Here is a 19,867-nt window from a genome sequence, read left to right as displayed (position 1 = left end):
TCTTTTCCCACACACCCTGCCATTTATAACTATCTGCCCCCGGGGCAGGTTTCTGGGTGGTGCTATTGTTGGAGAAGTACCGCATGGCCCAAAACAAGATCTGGCAGACATTCAGAAATCATTGTGCCGTGAACACAGTGGCCTGGATGCTCCAGGGATAGCCGAAACTCTCAAAAACTGAGAGAATCTCCTCCCCTGGCTCACCCATAGAGGGGGTGAGACCCCAAACAAAAGACCAGGGAGCAAACAGGTAGCGGTTCACCCCCACAAGCAGCGATACGAGCCCATTATAAGCAGACAGTAACCAGTAGAGCAAAATAAAACCCTTGACACGTTTTCCACTGACAACAAATGCCAGTACTAGGAGCACAGAGTGGACATGAGGACTAATCCAGCCCCACCACGCAAGCAAATTGGCCAGCATTGCAAACATTTCTTATCAAACAATACAAATAAAACCAGAAAAAATTACACCTAACAGATTGCTCTAACACACCTTCTTCTTTTGTCCTTATCTCAGTCTTCTCCAGCCCCACGTTGGGCGCCAAAGTTGTGGTGGTTTAGTCCCTGCCGGGGCCTGAGACCACGCGGCCACCGCCCCTCCCCCACAAAGGGAGTGAAATACAAAGCCCCGAAACTGAGATAAGGAAAGGTTTAATACAACAGAGCAACAGCAACACAGCAAACAACAACAATAAGAATGACAGTGATAACAATGAACAGAGCAAAGTATATCTACCAATACAGGAGTGAGACGCGTACCACGCGCCCCGTGCTCCCACGCTAGGATGTGACGTCCGCATGGTATCTGAATAACCCGGCTAGAGCTCCCCCCCCACTGCTGGGGAAACTTAACCCTATCCTGGCTAAACCAGGACACCTGTATCTCTGGAGAGTTTTGTCTCTGGAGTTTTCTTTTCATGCCCTTCCTATATGTGTTGATTTCTTGGGAATTTGTTTTCTGATGACACACAAAATAAGCTGCAGTGGGTGTTTAAGATGTCCAAGTGATGCAGGTCTCTTTTGAGAAAGGAAACAGATATGGAGTCTTGAGTTTGTTGAGGGGGTTTCTGTTGTTTGCTTGTGGAAAAAATTACAGCATTCTGATATTGTGCAGGTTGCCTCCCAAGAAATAAACTGTTCTCTAGCTTTGAACATCAGAATTAATATTCAGAATACACAATGTTTTGACAATAAATAACAGTATAACAGTAGCTCATAAAATGGAATTTTTCAAGAAGTTGTTTCAGCTTTACTATTCTGGTTTTTATCCCACTTTCTTCTGAAAGCTACCTGTCCTATTTGCCTATATGGAAAAAAATAAAGCTGTAACATGTGGAGTTTGCGGGACTTCCAAGATTTTGTTAATGTCAGCTCATTTCAGTGAAATGTCTAATAATTTTAAGAAACGGTTGCCAGTTGAAAAATTCTCTTTGCTTCCAACAGTATCATATATTTCACTAAAGCATTCTCGTACTTTAAATTCTGACTGTGTATTTGTTATTTACATTGACAGGGAGAAATAGATGTGACAAAGAGGTAGAAAAGATAGATTTTGAAAAACATGATGTCTCAGGCTACCGTGCTTTGGGACCAACTGTGTACAAGCAACTCTGCCCCCTGTAAGTCTCTGCAAAGCAGTGTCATGTGAGCTATCACATGTGAATTTCTACCAGAGGTGCTTTTCAATGCAACTTGGGTATCTTAAGCATACTTCCGTTCTGTGGTTTCCTGGCTCAGGAAAATTGGTCGTCCTTGCTTTCAAAAATTTTTAAATTCCTTGTTAGAACTGATGAAACTGAGACTGATAACTGGTCTGTTGGAGGAACAGCTTTTTGATATCCTGTCATTTTAAAGTTGCTTTCATTTGGAAAACTACAGTAATGTTTTAATTGTTGCAAAGTCTCTAAAAAGATAAAAATTCCAAATAGAGCTTGCTTTGTTTGTAGTCTTAATCCCTTTTGTGTTCAATGCTTTATGATACAGTTTTCAGTCATGCAGTCATAAATGGTGTGTTTTCTCTCCTTCAAGAGCTCCTTCTGCAGGCAAAGAGAGGGCTCTAGGCATGAGCTGAGACAGTGTAGGAAGTCAGTTTTCCTGTGTTGCAAGAAGTTGTGTTCTGAGAAGGAGTAATGAGAGGATAATGATCTTGTGGTTAGTGACTGGCTGGAGCTGCAGTTCTTCAACAATGTATTTTCTTTGCTTTGTCCATAAAATTCTTATTGTATGTGGGCAACTGTAACCCAGATATCTCAAAGTACTCAGACATGGGTTTGCCTTAATCAATAACTGATAGGAGAGGATTAGACAATGGAATTTGCAAGATCAAATTTGGGAGTCAGACTAGCAGGAGGGTGTCTGAACATCACAGACTGAAATTGAAATTCATAGAAGCTGTGTTTCAAACTTCTGTGGTGTACTTCAAAAATGTGATGCGCTTTGAAGAATTAGGCCTTCAGATGTTAAATTGGAGAGCTGTTAAATTCGTTTGTGCTGCTGACAGTTACGACCTTTTCTGCTGTCTTACAGTTTTCAGTCTGCAGTGTAAGCATGTTTATAAATGTTTGAGGCATTTTAATTGTGTTTAAAGGAGTGACATAAAATATCCAATGGTGATTTTTGAGAATGTGATACAGTGAGCAATATTAAAAAAAAGCCAGTTTAGCAATATAATGATTTCTTTACTCATTCAGAGATTTTTAGAGAGATTCAGTAGATTCACACCTGGACTAATCTGATAGGATTTAAAATATACAAGCTATGTAAGGCATTCTGTTGCAGCTATAGATCAAGCACTGACTGACAGGGTGTGAAGAAAACTGCTGCTTTTTAGTGGTTTGGGTTTTTTCTAAAATACAGTTCTTCTCCATTTTCTCTGAAAGAGGAGAAAATACTTGGCATGTGCTATGTTTCAAGTAGTGTCATCAGTATCCTGTGACTAGGACTGCAGGAGTGTCCTTCCCTGAGTCATTCTCAGTCTTGCAGTCCTCTTGCTCATACTGCTGTCCTCTAGCTACCTGAGTTTAGTTTTTAACTGTGTCAAGTTCAGCTAAACTGCATGTAACTGGAAACATTTGTGAAGACAATTATGGACAAATCTAGTTTGTCATAGAAGAGTGGACTTTGCAATAAAAACTTATTAAAAAGACATCTTGGAAGGAAAGACGTGCATGGGAAACAGTCAACAGCCTGATGAATTATTAAACTAAAACCTACTGTAAAGTGGTTTTTGCCTTTTGTCAACAGGTTGAGTACTATGAGACAGTGCTTTACTTTGAGGACTGTATGATAAGACCCTTACAAGCTTCTGTGTAGTTGGGATGTGGATAGTTACCTGTGGAAAGTCATCTTGTATTCTACATAGATTTCATTTGTGTTTTCATTTTAAATGTGTGGTTTTGAGAATGTACACCTAGATAGAATAAGTAATTGTTAACATTATATGGAGAAGAAAAAGTTGGTTATTTCCAGTTTTTTGTTTTCTTGGAGAGATTTTATACTTATTTTAAACAGATTAAAATAAGGAGGTGATTGGTGACAGCCACACTGGCTTCACTAAGGGCAGATTGTTCCTGACAAATTTGGTGGCCTTCTATTATGGGGTTTCAGTGTTGATAGATAAGGGAGGAGCCACTGATGTCATCTACCTGGACTTGTGCAAAGCATTTGACATTGTCCCACATGACATCCTTGTCTCTAAATTGGAGAGACATGGATTTGATGGATGGACCACTCAGTGGATAAGGAATTGACTGGATGGTTGCATTCCAAGAGTTGCAGTCAATGGCTCGATGTCCAAGTGCAGAGCAGTGACGAGTGGTGTTCCTCAGGGGTCAGTGTTGGGAGCGGCACTGTTTAACATCTTTGGCTACATGAAAATGGGACTGCATACACCCTCAGCAAGTTTGTCAACAACACCAAGCTGTGTGGTGCGGTTGACATGCAGGAGGGAAGGGATGCCATCCAGAGGGACCTGGACAGGCTTGAGAGGTGGGCCCATGCAAACCTCATGAAGTTTAACAAGGCCAAGTGCAAGGTCCTGCACATGGGTCATGGCAATCCCGAGCACAAATACAGGCTGGGTGATGAGTGGATTGAGAGCAGCCCTGCGGAGGAGGACTTGTGGGATATTAGTGGATGAAAAGTTGGGCATGAGCCAGCAGTGTGTGCTTATAGCCCAGAAAGCCAACAGTATCCTGGGCCAGCAGGTCAAGGGAGGTGATTTTCCCCCTCTACTCTGCTCTTGTGAGACCCCACCTGGAGTACTGTGTCCAGCTCTGGGGCCCTCAACAGAAGAAGGACACGGATCTGCTCAAGCAGGTCCAGAGGAGGCCACAAAGATGATCAGGGGGCTGGAGCACCTCCCCTGTGAGGACATACTGAGAGAGTTGGGGTTGTTCAGCCTGAAGAAGAGAAGGCTCTGAGGAGACCTGATAGTGGCCTTCCAATACTTAAAGGGGGGTACAGGAAAGATGGGGAGGGACTCTTTATCAGGGAGTGTAGCAATAGGATGAGAGGCAATGACTTTAAACTGAAGGAGGCTAGGTGTAGATTAGATGTAAGGAAGAAATTCTTTACTGTGGGTGGCCGAGACACTGGTACAGGTTGCCCAGGGGGGCTGTGGATGCCCCCTGCCTGGAAGTGTTCAAGGCCAGGTTGGACGGGGCTTTGAGCAACCTCGTCTAGTGGAAGGTGTCCCTGCCCATGGCAGGGGGGTTGGAACTAGATGATTTTTAAGGTCCCTTCCAACCCAAACCATTCTATGATTAGAAGAAAAACATTACATGTAGGTGTTTTGTGTTAAGGTAGTTTTTTGATTGAGTGCAATAATGTTACATTAGAGAGAAGATGATAAAAACATGTACATGGGTGGGGAAAATATGGTTACAGGACAAATATTTTTTTTTTAATGCCCTGTGCTGTAAAGATTGTAGTAAAGCATTGCCTGAAAACATGTAAATTTAAATTAACTTCAGAGAATAGCCCAAGAGAGCCTCCCGAGAGCCTTGGGTGATTTTTTTTTTTTTTCTATTTGTAGCATAAATAGTTTGTTTCATGTTAGAGAAAATGAAGTGCTGCAGTTTGTTCACAGATACGGAGAGCATGCCAGGAAAAAAGTGCTTCAGAACAAAGGATGATACAAGCAAAACAAACGAATGTGAAGCCATTGGAAGGATTTCATGATGTTTTTTCTAATTTGCCTAGAGATTTCAGTATGCAGAGATGATACTCAGAACCCTTGAAATTGTATAGTGAGCGAGCATTTGTAATGGTAATTAATTTAAAAGTTTGTTACATGTTATGCTATTTTCAAGATTTATACACACCACCCCCCATGTTTATTCCTGTTGGGAAGATCCAGAATATAATTTTCTAATCATGGCAATTTTAAAAAATAGTTGAGGGCTTGGGTTGTACTAGAATTTTTTGTGGTAAGACAATAAAAGAAGAAAAGGTACTATGATAAAAGAAGAAAAGATACTAAAATGCCTGTCAGTCATAATATTTAAACAAGATGCTCATCATTACCAAGAGTTTGTGTCCTCCCCTTTCCATGCATGTCTTAGTAAAGGATGTAAAAGTTGTTATTCCGTTTGAAGTTCCCCAAACTAAAGTGGTTTGTTCTTTTTGATTGAGAGGCACTGTTAAAGGAAAGGCCTCTTGTACATTTGACATGCTGCTGAAAAATGGCTAATGTTCTGTGAAGCCTGTGCCAGAATATATAAGTTGATTTTAAATTTGAAAAATATGTGTTAGGGATAAACAGTAAAGATATGAATAATGTGGGGTGAGGAAGGAGAAAAGATGTAGTGACATTTTATACCTGTTATACCTGTTCCTGTATGTGAAGGTGTTTGAACATTATAGTAATTCTTATTCTTGAGGGAGACAAAGATACATAGGGAATAAGGTACTGTTTGGATAGTCCAGACCACTAAGAACATATAATTGCAAACCTAAAGTAGTCCAGGAAATTATACACTTGTATTTCTTAATTACTGTCTTGTTAAACAATAGAATCATGAGTGATCCAGATTTCCATAAAATATATTTAGGCATTGGAAACTATTGTGATCAACTTTAAACTGTCTATTTTGTTTATTTTCCCCATATGCTTACTTTGAGAAAAATAGTTGGTTATCTGGAGGAACATATAAATCCTTTTATCTATGTGTTGGTTTCTACCAGTTGCTTTTTCCTAATACATCTCCTTACCCTTCCAGAGATAATTAATTAGAAAAGAAGATACATCAAATAAGGATCTCAGATAGTCAGAGTACCTGCTTAATTTTAAGTACAATGAATTACTTAAGTACTGTGCTAAATGGAGCCCTTGAAGCGTCAGCACTGCCAGTTTAACTGGAAACATTAATTGTTCTTAACGTAAATCAGAGCTCACTAAAACGTGTAGATGAGATTTGTGGCTGTTTTTTTGTCATGAGATTGACTGCTTGCTAAGCTGTTAGGTGAGGTATCTGTACATACGTGTACACACACAGATGTACATGTGTGTACATATACATATACGTATACATATATGCAGATATACTTGGTAAGACAAGCTCTTGGGCAGAGCCCTTTTTCTCCCCGGTTAGAAGGGAAAATACATGGGTGGTTAGCTTCCTTTTTTGTTAACTTTACCACTGACCTTTATTGCACTCTGCAGGCAAGACTGAAAAATTGGCACAAACAGGTTGGATATCACCTTTTCTTTTGTGGTTTGGCAGAACTCTTAAATTGTTAGGAAATGAGACTTGACAGTTTGTGTTATTAATTGGAGAACAGTCTAACCATATTATGACTGACTTCAATCTAATGCACCACATCAATTGACTTTTGTCATCCTCCAAGGATGCATCACTTTTTTTAAAAAAAAAAAATGCTTTCGCTCGAGACTTCAGGAAATGTCATTATTTGAGGAATATAGAAAGTAGAGTCAACAAGGCTTTAAACAGTTCTGTTCACATGTGGAGTGTAATTATATAATGAAGTAATGCCAAAGACTGTGGTAAATTAAGTTCGTTGGCAGACCTGACTTGGCTGTGCTGAATCTGAAATAACCTACTGTGTAACTTTTTGTTCAGTTCAGCCTGTGTGCTTTCTAGGGGTGTGCACAGTGCCACTCTAGTTGTTGAAAATACAAAAAGGCAAGTATTGTCTTCCATATTCATACGTCAGACTTTTAATTAAATAGACTGATCACATTTAATTCTCTGAACTTAATGATTTCTTAAATGCTACATTTATTTTGTTAGGAAAGCACAAGTATTTTTACTACAGTAATTTTGAAAAGCATTGGTAGAAGTATTGTCTCCCAAGTAGTGCTTATTATCATCCCAAATAAATAGCTAGTTCTTATTACAGCTTTAGTAAACAACAGCTGCATAGCTAGATTTAAGTTGAGATTTGAGCTTAAAACAGAAATATGTCTTTTTTTATCAGACATAAATAGAATTTTCCAGTACTAAAACTAAATGTTACTTAGTCTGAATTAAAATTTATTACAACAGCCCCTTCATGAACATAGCCTCCTGACAGCTTTTATAAAAATTAAAATTAATGGAAGAATGAAAGTGAGACCTTAGAATTTTAATTTAGTTTAAAAGTCATTTAGTTGTTTAATTTAATTATTTCACATCCAGCAATTTTTATTTTCTTATTCTTGAGTGGCAATTTGCTGTTAGATTTTATACTCTCTTAAAAGAAAACTTCAGTATTGAACAGTGATACTCTGTAGAATTCTGTCAAAAGCAACTCTCTTTTAAGTTGTCAGATTTTTTTTTTTTTAAAAAAAGGAACTCAGGGTCTGTTCCTCACTAAAAGTCTTTTTCATAGTGTTATAACTTTGATATTGGTGGCATTAAGGCCTTAGACAACTCTTAGCAAAGAAGCTGCTGATACATCAAAGCTGCTCATCTCTACTTTTCCACAGTGAAAACAGTTTTAACAACTACTCAGGAATGGGGAAAAGTGAAGACACAGCAAGTCAGAAGAGCAGCATGTGCGTTTTCTTCCCTGAATCTCATCTGCTGTGGGTTTTTTACGTGTGTGAGCAGGTGTGTGGTGGCAGTCTTAGTTCCCCTTTTTTCTTCTATTTTTGTGAGAATTGAGATAAGAGAGAACAGTAAGGGAGGGGAGCAGGTGCTTTCCATGGATGGTAATTATTAGCCTGTTTCCAGTTGTCCAGCCTGTTTCCAGTTGTGCCTTCCCACTCATCACTTCACTCCAGCTGCCTTAGTGGTGTAGTAGAGTGTAAACATTTACATTATCTCAGTTTGCTTTCCTGTTCCACCCTAAACCAGCACTGTGTGTTTCCCCACACGCTCCTTGGGTGCCCCCTGTAGAATGGCCTCTGTGGCATAGGATCACTTGGCAGTCCATTTGGCTTGCTCTTTTGGACTCGATTTGGCTTGTAGATTGCTAGATAAAGAGTCCTGGCTCTGGTGGATACTGCCTTCAGGAGATCTTGACTTTATTCTTCTCACCAGGTGAGATATCTTACCTATTTCTACTTCTTGGTGATGCTGTAAGATTAATTTCAGGTTATCTGTTCCTTCAGCAAAGTATTTGCCCTCTCCTTTGTCCGTTTTGGAAGGTCAAACTCTTACCCATCCGAAATATAGTTTTACATTAGTATGAAATTTCCAGTCTTTACTGTTTTCCTAAGAAAGGAAAGAGGATCGTTTAGAAGATAATTTTTAAAAAAAGTTATAATAAATACGTGGTTTGGGTGAAAGTAGAATTACAGTCAGAAATCTCAGATCCAGTGATGCTATCTTACTGATACGTCTTTTCAAAAGAAAAAGTGTTTCAAAAAGTAAAAAAAATGTAAGGAGCCATGGAGAAGTACTAGCTTAGTACTTGCCTTTCTAAGATTTGCATACCTAAACTATGGTGCACTTTAGGATTTTCTTCTTAGTGTTTTTAGTGCATGTATCTGATTCTCACAGAAAAGCAGTGACAAGCTCTTCAACATGCCGCTGTAACTGAGACTCAAAACATTTGCTGTATTGATGAAGGCTACCAGGACAAATAAGAGAGAATTAGAGCTTTGTGTGAAAGCTGTGTATACTTGAAGACGTGCACCTGAATATTAACAGACTAAAAATAAAACAAATGGATTATGGATTAAAATGGTAATATGAGTTCAGAACCTCTTTAAATACACTGTCCTTTGCTTCAGATTTAATAGAAGAAATGGTGTTAGACATATATCAGAAAATACTTCCTTTGAGGAATCTTTCTTTTTTTTTTTTCCTTCCCTTTGAGAAATCTGTTAGCTTCTTTCCTCCAAACAGAATGTAGTGCAGTTTACTCTCATTGGGATAAACACATACCACTTTTTACAATCCCAGTCCAAAATGGTGGGAGAAAATGTTTAGTGATAAAGGGTTCTAAAGGCCAATAATGTGCTCAATTAAAATAAGAACTATTTTCAGTTTAAAAGTTCTTTTCAATTAAATTTGTGTTCAATTTGTATATGCCATCATATAAAACTACTAAATTCTTGAAACCCTCACTTGTGTTAGTTAATGTGATGTACTGATTTTCTCTGTACTTTCGGGAATATCGTACTAGAGAGTACTCCACAATCATTTAGTCACTGGATTTCACTGGAATCTGATGACCAAGAAGTAAGTTTTTAGTCCAGAAAGATACACAGGCTGGTGAGTCATCACTCCTGTATTATGGACTGCTGGCCAATGTACACATAAAGCAAATCTAAGATTTGATAATGAAGATGCTCAGGCCACACAGAGACAGGAAACTGAACTACAGTAGGCATATTCGTCATAGTTTCTCAGGTTTATTCACATTCACAGTATATACAATACAATAAAGCTGTATTTCTCTACTTTTTACTAGTGAAAGAGAATATTTAACATGAAGCAAAAGTCTTCTAAGAAGACATGTTACTTTGGGGTTTTGTTTGTTTTTGATATTGGGAAGAGCTACTCATGAAGCAGCTAAGAGATAAGTGTATCATAATTAATCATGTTAACTCTTAAAAGGGATGGATGAGGGTATTTCTAATCTCTGTAAAATGAATCAGATGTCAAAAAAGCATGGTAGAGTGTGTTTAAAAAAAAAAAAAAAAACACCCAAAAGGTGTTGTGGGGTTTTTTTAAGTTGTGGATGAATCTGTTATGGGAGAAGACTCTTGAAAATTACACTTCAAGCTAAAGAACCCATGGACAAATTCTAGAAAATGCATTACTTCACTGTTGCCAAATTTTAGTGAAGCTGGATCTGTATGTCAGTAGAGTAGGTTGTTTTTACCTCCCATTAAGCTGTTGCATTATTTTCTTATGTACCAAGACCACACACACAGTTCTTGGCACGTTTCCCTGGTGCCTTGGCAGTTTGTCTACACGATAATACTTAATTTCTGTTTTATCTGCTTTGTTGTAGAGTGTGTTATCTAAGGACTAGTAAAATAGATTGTGGTAAATTTGTTAATCTGTCACAAGTTTTTGAGTGACTCCTGCTCATTTCTGCCAAGCATAGCTAAGTCTCCCATTTTTCCTTTGTCTGTTTCTGCAGGCTGCCTTATATCGGCTGAGTGGGGATTGGAATTTTTTACATATTGATCCAAGTTTTGCTGCTCTTGGAGGTGAGCTGAGGGATACCATTGTATTAATACTTGGATGATGTAAATGTATTTTTAATCTTTTTTTCACTTGGTCTGTATCTGTTTAACAAGCTGGAAAAAAACGTGGTTTTTTATAGCTGCTCTTAGAGTCGCCATTAGATATCTTCAAAGTTCTGCATGACACTTCACTTTAAAGCGCTGCTTCTTGTAGGAATGCGGAATGATGCTTGGACTCTACCTACAATGGAAACTTGCCTCCTACCCAGTTTTCCTTTTAGAGCTTATTTGTTGCCACTATCCCATCTTTACAATCTGCATTTCATAAGCAGAAAGAAATACTTGACCATCAAAATCTTCAGAAGAAATTCCATAAATTCTTTGATAAATAACTATTCCATCTAAATAATTTTGAGATTATGTTGGTCTCAGTGGAATTTTATGTGCTTCTGTGTATTCTTCTCAATCCCAAAAAATCTCAGGAGGATGGGAGAGAGGGAGTCTGTTAGCCTTTCTTTCCTATAAAATTGTTTAACTGTGCCGCTTGCTAGTGCAGTAGCTCGTTGATTTACATGATGCTACATGCCAAAGCAACAGACCATAGGCTACATTAACTGATTTTTGCAGAGATGTAATTAATAAAGAAAGGTCTGTTTTCTTAAATTTCTGTTGTAAAGATATTTTCAGAGTTCTTTTCAGGTCTTGCTAGTAGTATAGTGTGATTAGGCAGACAGCAATTTGATTTACTTAAGAAATTTTCTTGAATATGTGTGCTATCATCATAAACTTTACATGAAAATACTGGTCTGTTATAACTGGTCTGCAGTTTTCCAATGACGTCTTTTTAATATAGAAGTTTCTTTGTATGGTGTTCTTACCAAGATGAATAGAGCAAAGCTACGCTTCCTTGTTCAGATCACACTTAACACACTTCCACAAATTCTCTCCTTTCATAAACACATGCTAATTGTTTGGTTAACTCTGTTTTTATAATTCTGTGTAAATTTGTGATAATAAATAATTAGAAACAAATACCAGAGTCCATAAACAGATTTCCACAGTTTATTAAACCATTCTGTTTGTTTGTTCAGCTGATGCTTTTGGATAAATATTCAGATGGAATCATTCAATTATTCTTGAAGATGCTGGAGGAGAAAAATACATATCTATAATTGAAACCCCAGTGTTTAAAATAATGATGATAATTCTATAAAAATATAATGAAAGAAGTAGAAATCTACCTGCTCACACAAAGAGCTCTGGCACGTAGTGAAAAATGAAATTAACTTTGTAGATGAGGTAGTCTCTTGGTCTGAACAGAAAACTACTGCACTGGATTTTGGAACTGTGGCAGTCTCCTACTCAAATACCTACAGTAAATGTTGGTTCAAACAAAAAAGCAAATGATTGTAGAGATACTCCACAAATATTTTTTCTAGTTATACAAAAACTCTTTTCTTTGGGCATATTCACACACCTTCTTGTCTTTAATCTCGGTAAATGCTCTCTTTGACTGGCCTTCACCAGCGTGCAGTGGAAGCAAGCATTCTGTGTAATGCACTCAGGTCATTCCAGGATTATTGTTAAACCTTCCTGTGAGTAATATTTCAGAGGAGATACACTGCATGAAAACACCTGTTTATATTCCTGTGTCTTTATTCCTGTAGCTTGTGAGTATTTCTGAGATTCTAGAAAGTGAAAGCAACATTTACTTTGTTTTCATTCTGGTCTAGATAAAAAGTCACTTAATTGCCTTACAGATTTTTCTTTGACTATGCATTAGTTTTGTAAAGAAAATACTGGAAGAATAGGACCGTATATATTTGTCAGTTTCTGAGTTCTGAAAATGGTGGTGGTTTTAGCTTCTTGCATGGTGAATTGCACTAAGCTTTTAAAGAGCTAAATGTCAATATAACGATCTGTATAAGAGATACTGAATACTGATACTGTTACAATAATGCCAGTAGTCTGTTTTAAAATTGACTGCATGGTATCCTTGTGCTTTCAGAAATACTCTGTGCACAGTGTACAAAAAAGACAGTGCTATTAAAGTGTGCATATTAAAATATTTTACAGAAAAGAAATGGCAGAATGATCAGAATGAAATATTTACAGTGAGAAAACAGGCTCATGATCCTTTTAGCCTGTCCTTCTGTCATGTCTTCTGTCCTAACCTAATGAGTCAAAATTTCTGTTTTTCATCCTTACTCTTGCTAGTCTTGTCTTACCTTTGGGCTGTGTCTCAGAATTCTCACTTTTCCCAGCATTGAGCTTTTTTGTCTCTGTCTTGAAGGTGGTTTCTTCTTCTACATCTGGTGATTCTCTGCAGGCTAGACTTTTTCTGTTGGTTGGTTTTGATTTTGCTTTCTTCTCCTAGCTGTTGTCCCTTGGGACAACTTTTCATGCTGTGCAGATGCTGTAAGGAATTGTTTAGAGCTCAGAAAGAACAGACTCTGTCAGCTGAGAGTGGGAGATGAGTTCCAGGCAAAGCAACTGGTTTCAGAGACAAAGCTGGACAGACCTGTCTCGAATCCATGGGCTATTGCAGGTGTGATCAATTACTGTTCATGTGCCCTGTCAGGTCAGAGCAACCTGTTAAAGGATCAGAACATAACTCAGTACAAGCAGCATCTTTAAAACTTAACTGTTGCACATTAGCAGACCTCAGTCCAGTTTTCAGAGGTTTATTTTGTCAGACTTTGACAGGACTGAAAAAATATTCAGTGCTAATACAAAGATTATGCTCTGCCAACATTCAACTCCTGCTCCAAAGCATAGAAGTGCAAGGAAACCTGACCAAACATGTTGGTATAAACAAAACACTGTAAATTTTTTTTGTTGTTTTTTGACATGGTCAAAATGCCTGAAATATTTTCGGGTTTTTTTCCACTTTGAAATAAAGAAAAAAAATCCTGAAGTGTGCACTATATTTGAAGAGTTTTGGCAACCATGAATAGGAATTAAAAATGGGAAGCATCAAATAATCTTAGTATCACCACTTTTTAATCATTACAATGCCTCTTACCCTTGATCGACGTACTTCCATGTAACTGTGTATCTGGTGTGCCTATGCATGTATTCTAAAATCCTAAATCCTTATTTTTCATCTTGTCACCTCTACAGACAGGCACTAATTCTACTTGTGAGATAGCATTGGCAGTGTTGGAGTGCCAGTTTTCAGTGAGCACTTTCCTTTGCCTCAAAGTAGAGGGAACAATAAATGGTAATGGACACTTTTTCAGTGAGATAAATTATGTTAAAAAGGAAAAGGATTAAGAACATTATTGGAAGACAATATTATTAATAAAATATAGATATTTATAGAAGCAACATGCAAACATTATTGGAAGAAAATATTATTAATAAAATGTAGATATTTATAGAAGCAACATGCAAACTCCTAGTACTATACATGCTAAAATGTTACTTTTTGAAATAGGATTTCAGAAGCCTATACTTCATGGACTATGCACCTTTGGGTTTGCTGCTAGAAATGTGTTGAAGCAGTTTGCAAATAATGATGTGAACAGATTCAAGGCGATCAAGGTCTGTGTGTTCATTCTTTGCAGTTATTTTTTCTTGATTTTTCTGGTTTTGGTGCCGAAAAAAATTCTTTAGGGTGCAAAAAGGCTTTTGCTTGTGCCTTAACTGCCACAATTGCTTTTACTTATTGCTGCATGTGTTTATTGCCTCTATCTAGTATGTTTACTTAAATATTTAGGCTTTCTACATTGGTAGTTGACTGATTTTTCTCTTTGCTTTGTCTCATTTCAGTAGAGCCTATGCTTTTAAGCTTTGCACATATGTACAACAGATCTGCTCACACCCTTACTTTTTCTTCTTTTTTTTCAGGTTCGCTTTGCGAAACCAGTCTTTCCGGGGCAAACTTTACAGACAGAAATGTGGAAGGAAGGAAACAGAATCCATTTTCAGACCAAGGTAGGAACACACTCACTATGTGGCTTTAGAGAAAGATGTGTTGGCTAGAAGACTGAGGATATGAGGGGAAGCAAAAAAAAGTGGCTTATCAAGCACACCATTGAAGGTGGTTTTGTAAAGAAATTAAGTGAATAGAATGAAATATTCTTACTTATTTTATGGTGTCACTAAGATTCCAGTAAATACCATTATACTCATAGGACTAAATACACCCGTTGTATTAAATAATAAGAGAATTCATTTGATTGTATTGTATTTTCTGTTTGTCCACTGTTGAAGCAGTCATTCTCAGGTCAGCATAGTTTGTACGTGCTTTCCGCAGTTAATCATAACGTTGTATATGCATCTTTTTTTGACATTTATTTATCTTGAATCAACTCTTGACAGTTTTTGCAGGTAAACTTCTACAAATTCAGCTTAAATTCAGTTAAACTTAAGTTGCACCTACACAGAACAACATACATAAGAATGGAAGTTTCATAGCAGTTGAACGTGGTAACTTCAGTAGAACAGAGTTTACCCTTTTATAAAACCAGGTTCTGCATTACTGTGTTTTCTTTGGCATTGCTGTTAGCATTTTGTGTGGGTATCCTGTAATAATACTCTCCTACACTTGGTAGGATACTTACTGGAAGCTAAGGGTAAAGTACTCCGTGCAGAGCTGAAAAGTAAATTTTCATTGCTTCTGTTGTAGCATCCTATGACACTGTCACTTTCTTAAACTATGATTTGCTACTGGTATTTGTCAGTATGTGTTGGTTTCTGCATATGCAATTTACATTGCTTTGGCTGACCAAAGTTTTGCAACCTCATCTCTGTAAAAAAGTAGCCATCATTGATTGGTGACTGCAGCAGCAGGGATACCTGCAGTTGCAGGGAGGATTGGGCAGGCAAAATCAAGTGAGGAGAGTCATCATAAGGACATAGGATTGCTGTTTCCACAGGAATATAGCTTTGTGGAATAAATGTTTACTGAAGGAGGTAAATTTTGTTTGCAGACCTGATGAGCATTAGCAGCTATAGAATTTCAGAATGATAACAACATCAAGGCTGCTGTGTACCAACTCTCCATCTCTGGTTACTAGTAGTAAACAAGACAGTTTGATGCCTTAAATGAACTTTGGAGATTACTGTTTTGGAGATGGCATAGCTATATTTAAAAGCTGCTACCATCCAGTCCTGACAGAATTTTTAGACTTCAGGTATTCACTTTTGAGAATTTGTGTGTACAGTGTAAATTTAACAAAATTCATTATATGCTTCCAAGCCCTTTGGAACTTGTAAACAGAGTAGGATATTTTGTTTTGTTTAAAGGCTGGATTTGTTATTATGCTTGACTTAGTCATTTCTAATATGTAGAGTTTGGGGGGATTTTGCTACAGGTTTTTCCACAAGTGTGGAGAGACGTATTTTGGAGAGAAATTACAATGTTTAACAGGATTCTAGAAAGCCACCTTGTTTCAACTGTTAGGAATTGTGCAGAATTCTTTTTCTTGCATGTTAGATTAGTCTGAAGTAAAGCCATCTTTCTACTTTTAATAAACTCTGGTTAAGTCAAACTAAAAGTAGATGTATAACTTTGAAATGCTGGTTTAAATCCATTTTCAGCATTGTCTGAAGGGGAGTGGCAGCTGGTGACAAGCTGGTAGGCATGATTTGAGTAATTGTTATTATGTAGCTTTCTGTATTAATTTCACCTGTGCAGTAAACTATGCTGTGATACTGGATATTCCTCCACTTCAGCTATTTATCATATAACTCTCTATATGCATTGTCAGTGAATCATTTTGACGTCTTCTGTTTGCTGCCATAAGTCAGAATGGTTTGTCGCACCCCTTAAAGAGACAATGCCAGAATTAAACCTGTTTTCTTCCCTGACTTAACTATTTTAAAAAATTAAAACAGAAGGGAATTCAGGTATTTTTCATCTTTCTTCTTGTAATATTTCTGTTTTTACAATGCTTAAAAAATTGTTTCTAGTGCAAGTTGCAGTGTAAGGCACCTGGAGATAGTGAAACTCACTAGATGAACTCCTAATAACTGCATATCTACCTCAAGGAAAAACATTTTAGAACAATGTCTTTCTCAGAACTATTTATGAATTAATATTAACAGTAACTAGGGGTATTTATGAATTAATATTAACAGACTGGGAGTAAATTTTCAGATAAATAAGATTTTTCTACCATTTTGAAAACAGAAAAACAGCAATATTTTTTGGTATAATTTCTGAAGAAGCAAATAATTATTTTGTTTGAAGAGCTGTTTGCAAATTATAGTATACTAACTTGCCTCAAACTTACAATACATTTATGGGGTGGGTTTTTTTTTTCACCCTGGAACTTTTATGTTTTCTCATTGCTTCATCTCTGATTTTAAAATACAAGGAAGAATCCTTGGTTGCCCTTCTGTTGTGACTTTGTGCAAATATATTGCCTCTTTAATATAACCTTTTATCTCACCACAGGTCAAAGAGACTGGAGAAGCTGCTATTTCAGGGGCCTATGTGGATATAGTACCAGCCTTGGATAAACCTTCTGCTCAGGAGCCTCTGAAGGTAGGGGAAAACAGCAGAAGTCTTAACTTGCAAAGCAGCATAGTTAGGCTTTATTTCTGTGAAAAACACGGGAAAAATATTTAGCTGACTTACCAGTCTTACTTGCAGTACTTGGATGAGTATATGAGTTCAGAGATGTGAACGCACACATCGTTTAAGATACAGAGGTTCATGGATTTATTTGAGAGGAAAAATACAGTTTTAAGATACACAGAATGGCTGATGAAGCTTGAAGTGCTTGATGCCAATTACTGTTAGGATAAGCATCATGCTATATGTTACAAAATAAGTGAGTCATGAACCAGTAAGGGCCACAAGTTTTAAGCACTTGCATAACTTACGATTTAAATCAATCCCGGTAATTTGGGGCTGTACCTGTAAAATGAGCATTTCGGTTTTATTTTGTAGCTGTTGAAGGTCAAACTCTATGTAAGTTGTAGAAGTGTGTGACATTTCTTTCACAGTCTTTTCAGGGAGACATGGGGGAGTGACAGGAAGGCATTAGAATAACAGAACAAATAAAAATGAGACAGTTTACTCATAGACAAGAACAGTTTTGTCATTTTATCAGTTTGAAAGAAGTCTCTTGATAGCTGTTTGTGCATGTGGTTAGGCCTAACACACAATCCACACTTTATACTATATATGTTATAAAAAAATCCTCTGCATGCATGCATTAAGCCTTGGGTACCGGACAAAAGACAGAATTGTACATGCAATGCTGAGGTTGTCCTGGTTCTTAATGTGGTCTAAAAGACATGGGTGCATAGTGGATTGCCTTAATAAACTGTTACCTTTTTTCCCCCCATTAATTCCTGCCTGCAAAGGATGAAACTTTAGTGCACTGAAGTTTATGAAGTACTGAGATAGTGACGTTAATATAAAGCTTATGATATATTCCTGGAACCTCTTTGTTTTTGCTGGTTGTGTTTAGTCCTCTGACACTCTGAACTGTTGCCAAATCTGCATTTGAAGTTCAAACATATAAGCATTAGAACTTCTCAGTGAAGTAATAATACGGATTGATTATTTTTTTTTTTTAACATGGGCAGAACATATTTTTTTCTTTACGCTTACTCTGAGAAATTAAGGTGCTTTGGCAGAAGGTTGACAGAGGCAGATATCCACCAGGGGGAAACTAGCCTGAGTGAGTGAAGATTAGCAAATTTAGATGTCATCGAGAATTCTGTTATATAACGGAAAATGTTAGGCTTAACTAAAGAGGTGAGAAGATAGCAGCATGGGTATTGCATTCTCATGTACAGGTAGGTACAGCAGAACAAGTAAAGTTGTAAGACCACCTTTGCTCCAATTCCAGTTAGATGAAAAATGTCACTGGAGCAGCTTGTTAGTGTAGCATTTTATCTAGTAGAAATATTTGTTAAAGACAATGAAAGGCTTGCAAAATAATACGTTTGGAAAAGTTGAAAATGTAAATGTAGCTAATCCCAATCTTAAATGGTAAACACATTGTCTCTACACTGGATTTCTGACTTGTGTTCATAGTTCAGTATGTTTTGAACATCCTCCATGTCAAGTTGAAGTAAAGTACTGCTACAAACATTTCTGTGTTGTAAAAACTAACATGCCATTCACCATGGAAAAAGCGGCAGTGTTTATCCTTCAAAGGGATAAAAGGGCAATTTAGAAGCCCTTAGAGCCCTAATTATAAAAAATATCTGAAATTGTAGTTATAAATGACAAAAACTGCAAAAGCAAGATTTGAAATAATTCTCAAGGAAGAGTTCATGGAGCATTTTCTGCTTGAATGTACTCTTTAATGCTGACAGTTGCTCAAGGTGATTATTTGTGGTGGAGGAAATCTCAATTGCATTTAATAATTCTGCAATATACACTTTCCTGGACACAGTGCCTGAACTAATGGACATATTTAGTACTTTTTAAATGGAGTTTATATTTTAAGTTCTTTATACTCACTCTATTTTTTTAAAGACTGCAGGGCTGCAGAGTGACCTTGTATTTGAAGAAATTGGTCGTCGCGTAAGAGAGATTGGAAATGAATTGGTAAAGAAAGTAAATGCCGTATTCCAATGGGACATCACTAAAGATGGAAAAAAAGCAATGCAGTGGAGTAAGTTGTAGCTTTTATATAATGCTCTGATGCATTTTTTTAATCAAGTGAGATTAATTATACTCATTCTAATTAAACTGATATCTTGAAAATAAGCATAAGGTAGTAGATGAATATTCACTGGGACCTAAAAATCTGAATGCATACTGAATGCATAAGTGACAAGGAGGTCAGGTAAAGTTCCATAATGACAGTTACTAAACCTCCTAGGAACATACTTCTGTAACTTGCCTACTTAGGTGTAGGCATAGGCAAACCATCCTCTAGAACTTCAGTGCATTTCTATTTACATTTTCCAGAATGGATCACCACTGCATTTAGAAAAGAAGGCTAAATTAGCCTACTAGGAGCTGTGTTACAATAATTAGTCTGCTGGTGATGTACATGCTAACGAATCTAAAACAAATAAGTGTTTATTTCTGCTGCATTGTTCATGTGACTTTACTGAACGTATAGCCCAATTTGTTTCCATTCACATTTTCTGAGATCAAGGTTTAATGAAGGTATAGTGATGTTTACTTATCATTTAAGCATGGTACTGGGTTGATGAAGAGAGACTAAAGCTTGTAATGGCAGTGGGTCAGAGCAGAAGTGTTCCTGGTAAAGTGGTTTATACAAGTATGTGAAATGGTCTGATGGGGGCAAAACTACTTCCTAAAAAAACTTCTCTTAAATTCTCTGCGTTCAT

At 37.2% G+C, this 19,867-nt stretch overlaps 1 protein-coding gene across 2 annotated transcripts in view; it reads left to right on the top strand.

The window, feature by feature from the left end:
• HSD17B4 (hydroxysteroid 17-beta dehydrogenase 4) overlaps window positions 1-19,867 on the top strand; it is a 72,247-nt gene that overhangs the window by 41,251 nt on the left and 11,129 nt on the right. For both annotated transcript variants that reach the window (XM_074813789.1, XM_074813790.1), the window contains exons 18-22: window positions 10,546-10,615; window positions 14,031-14,137; window positions 14,444-14,530; window positions 16,998-17,087; window positions 19,041-19,179. In XM_074813789.1, the coding sequence (XP_074669890.1) occupies window positions 10,546-10,615; window positions 14,031-14,137; window positions 14,444-14,530; window positions 16,998-17,087; window positions 19,041-19,179 (493 nt within the window). The remainder of the gene's footprint in view (window positions 1-10,545; window positions 10,616-14,030; window positions 14,138-14,443; window positions 14,531-16,997; window positions 17,088-19,040; window positions 19,180-19,867) is intronic.

This window comes from Strix aluco, chromosome Z (assembly GCF_031877795.1).
Source record: "Strix aluco isolate bStrAlu1 chromosome Z, bStrAlu1.hap1, whole genome shotgun sequence".
NCBI classification, from domain to species: Eukaryota; Metazoa; Chordata; class Aves; order Strigiformes; family Strigidae; genus Strix; species Strix aluco.
This window is presented reverse-complemented; position numbering and strand designations above follow the sequence as displayed.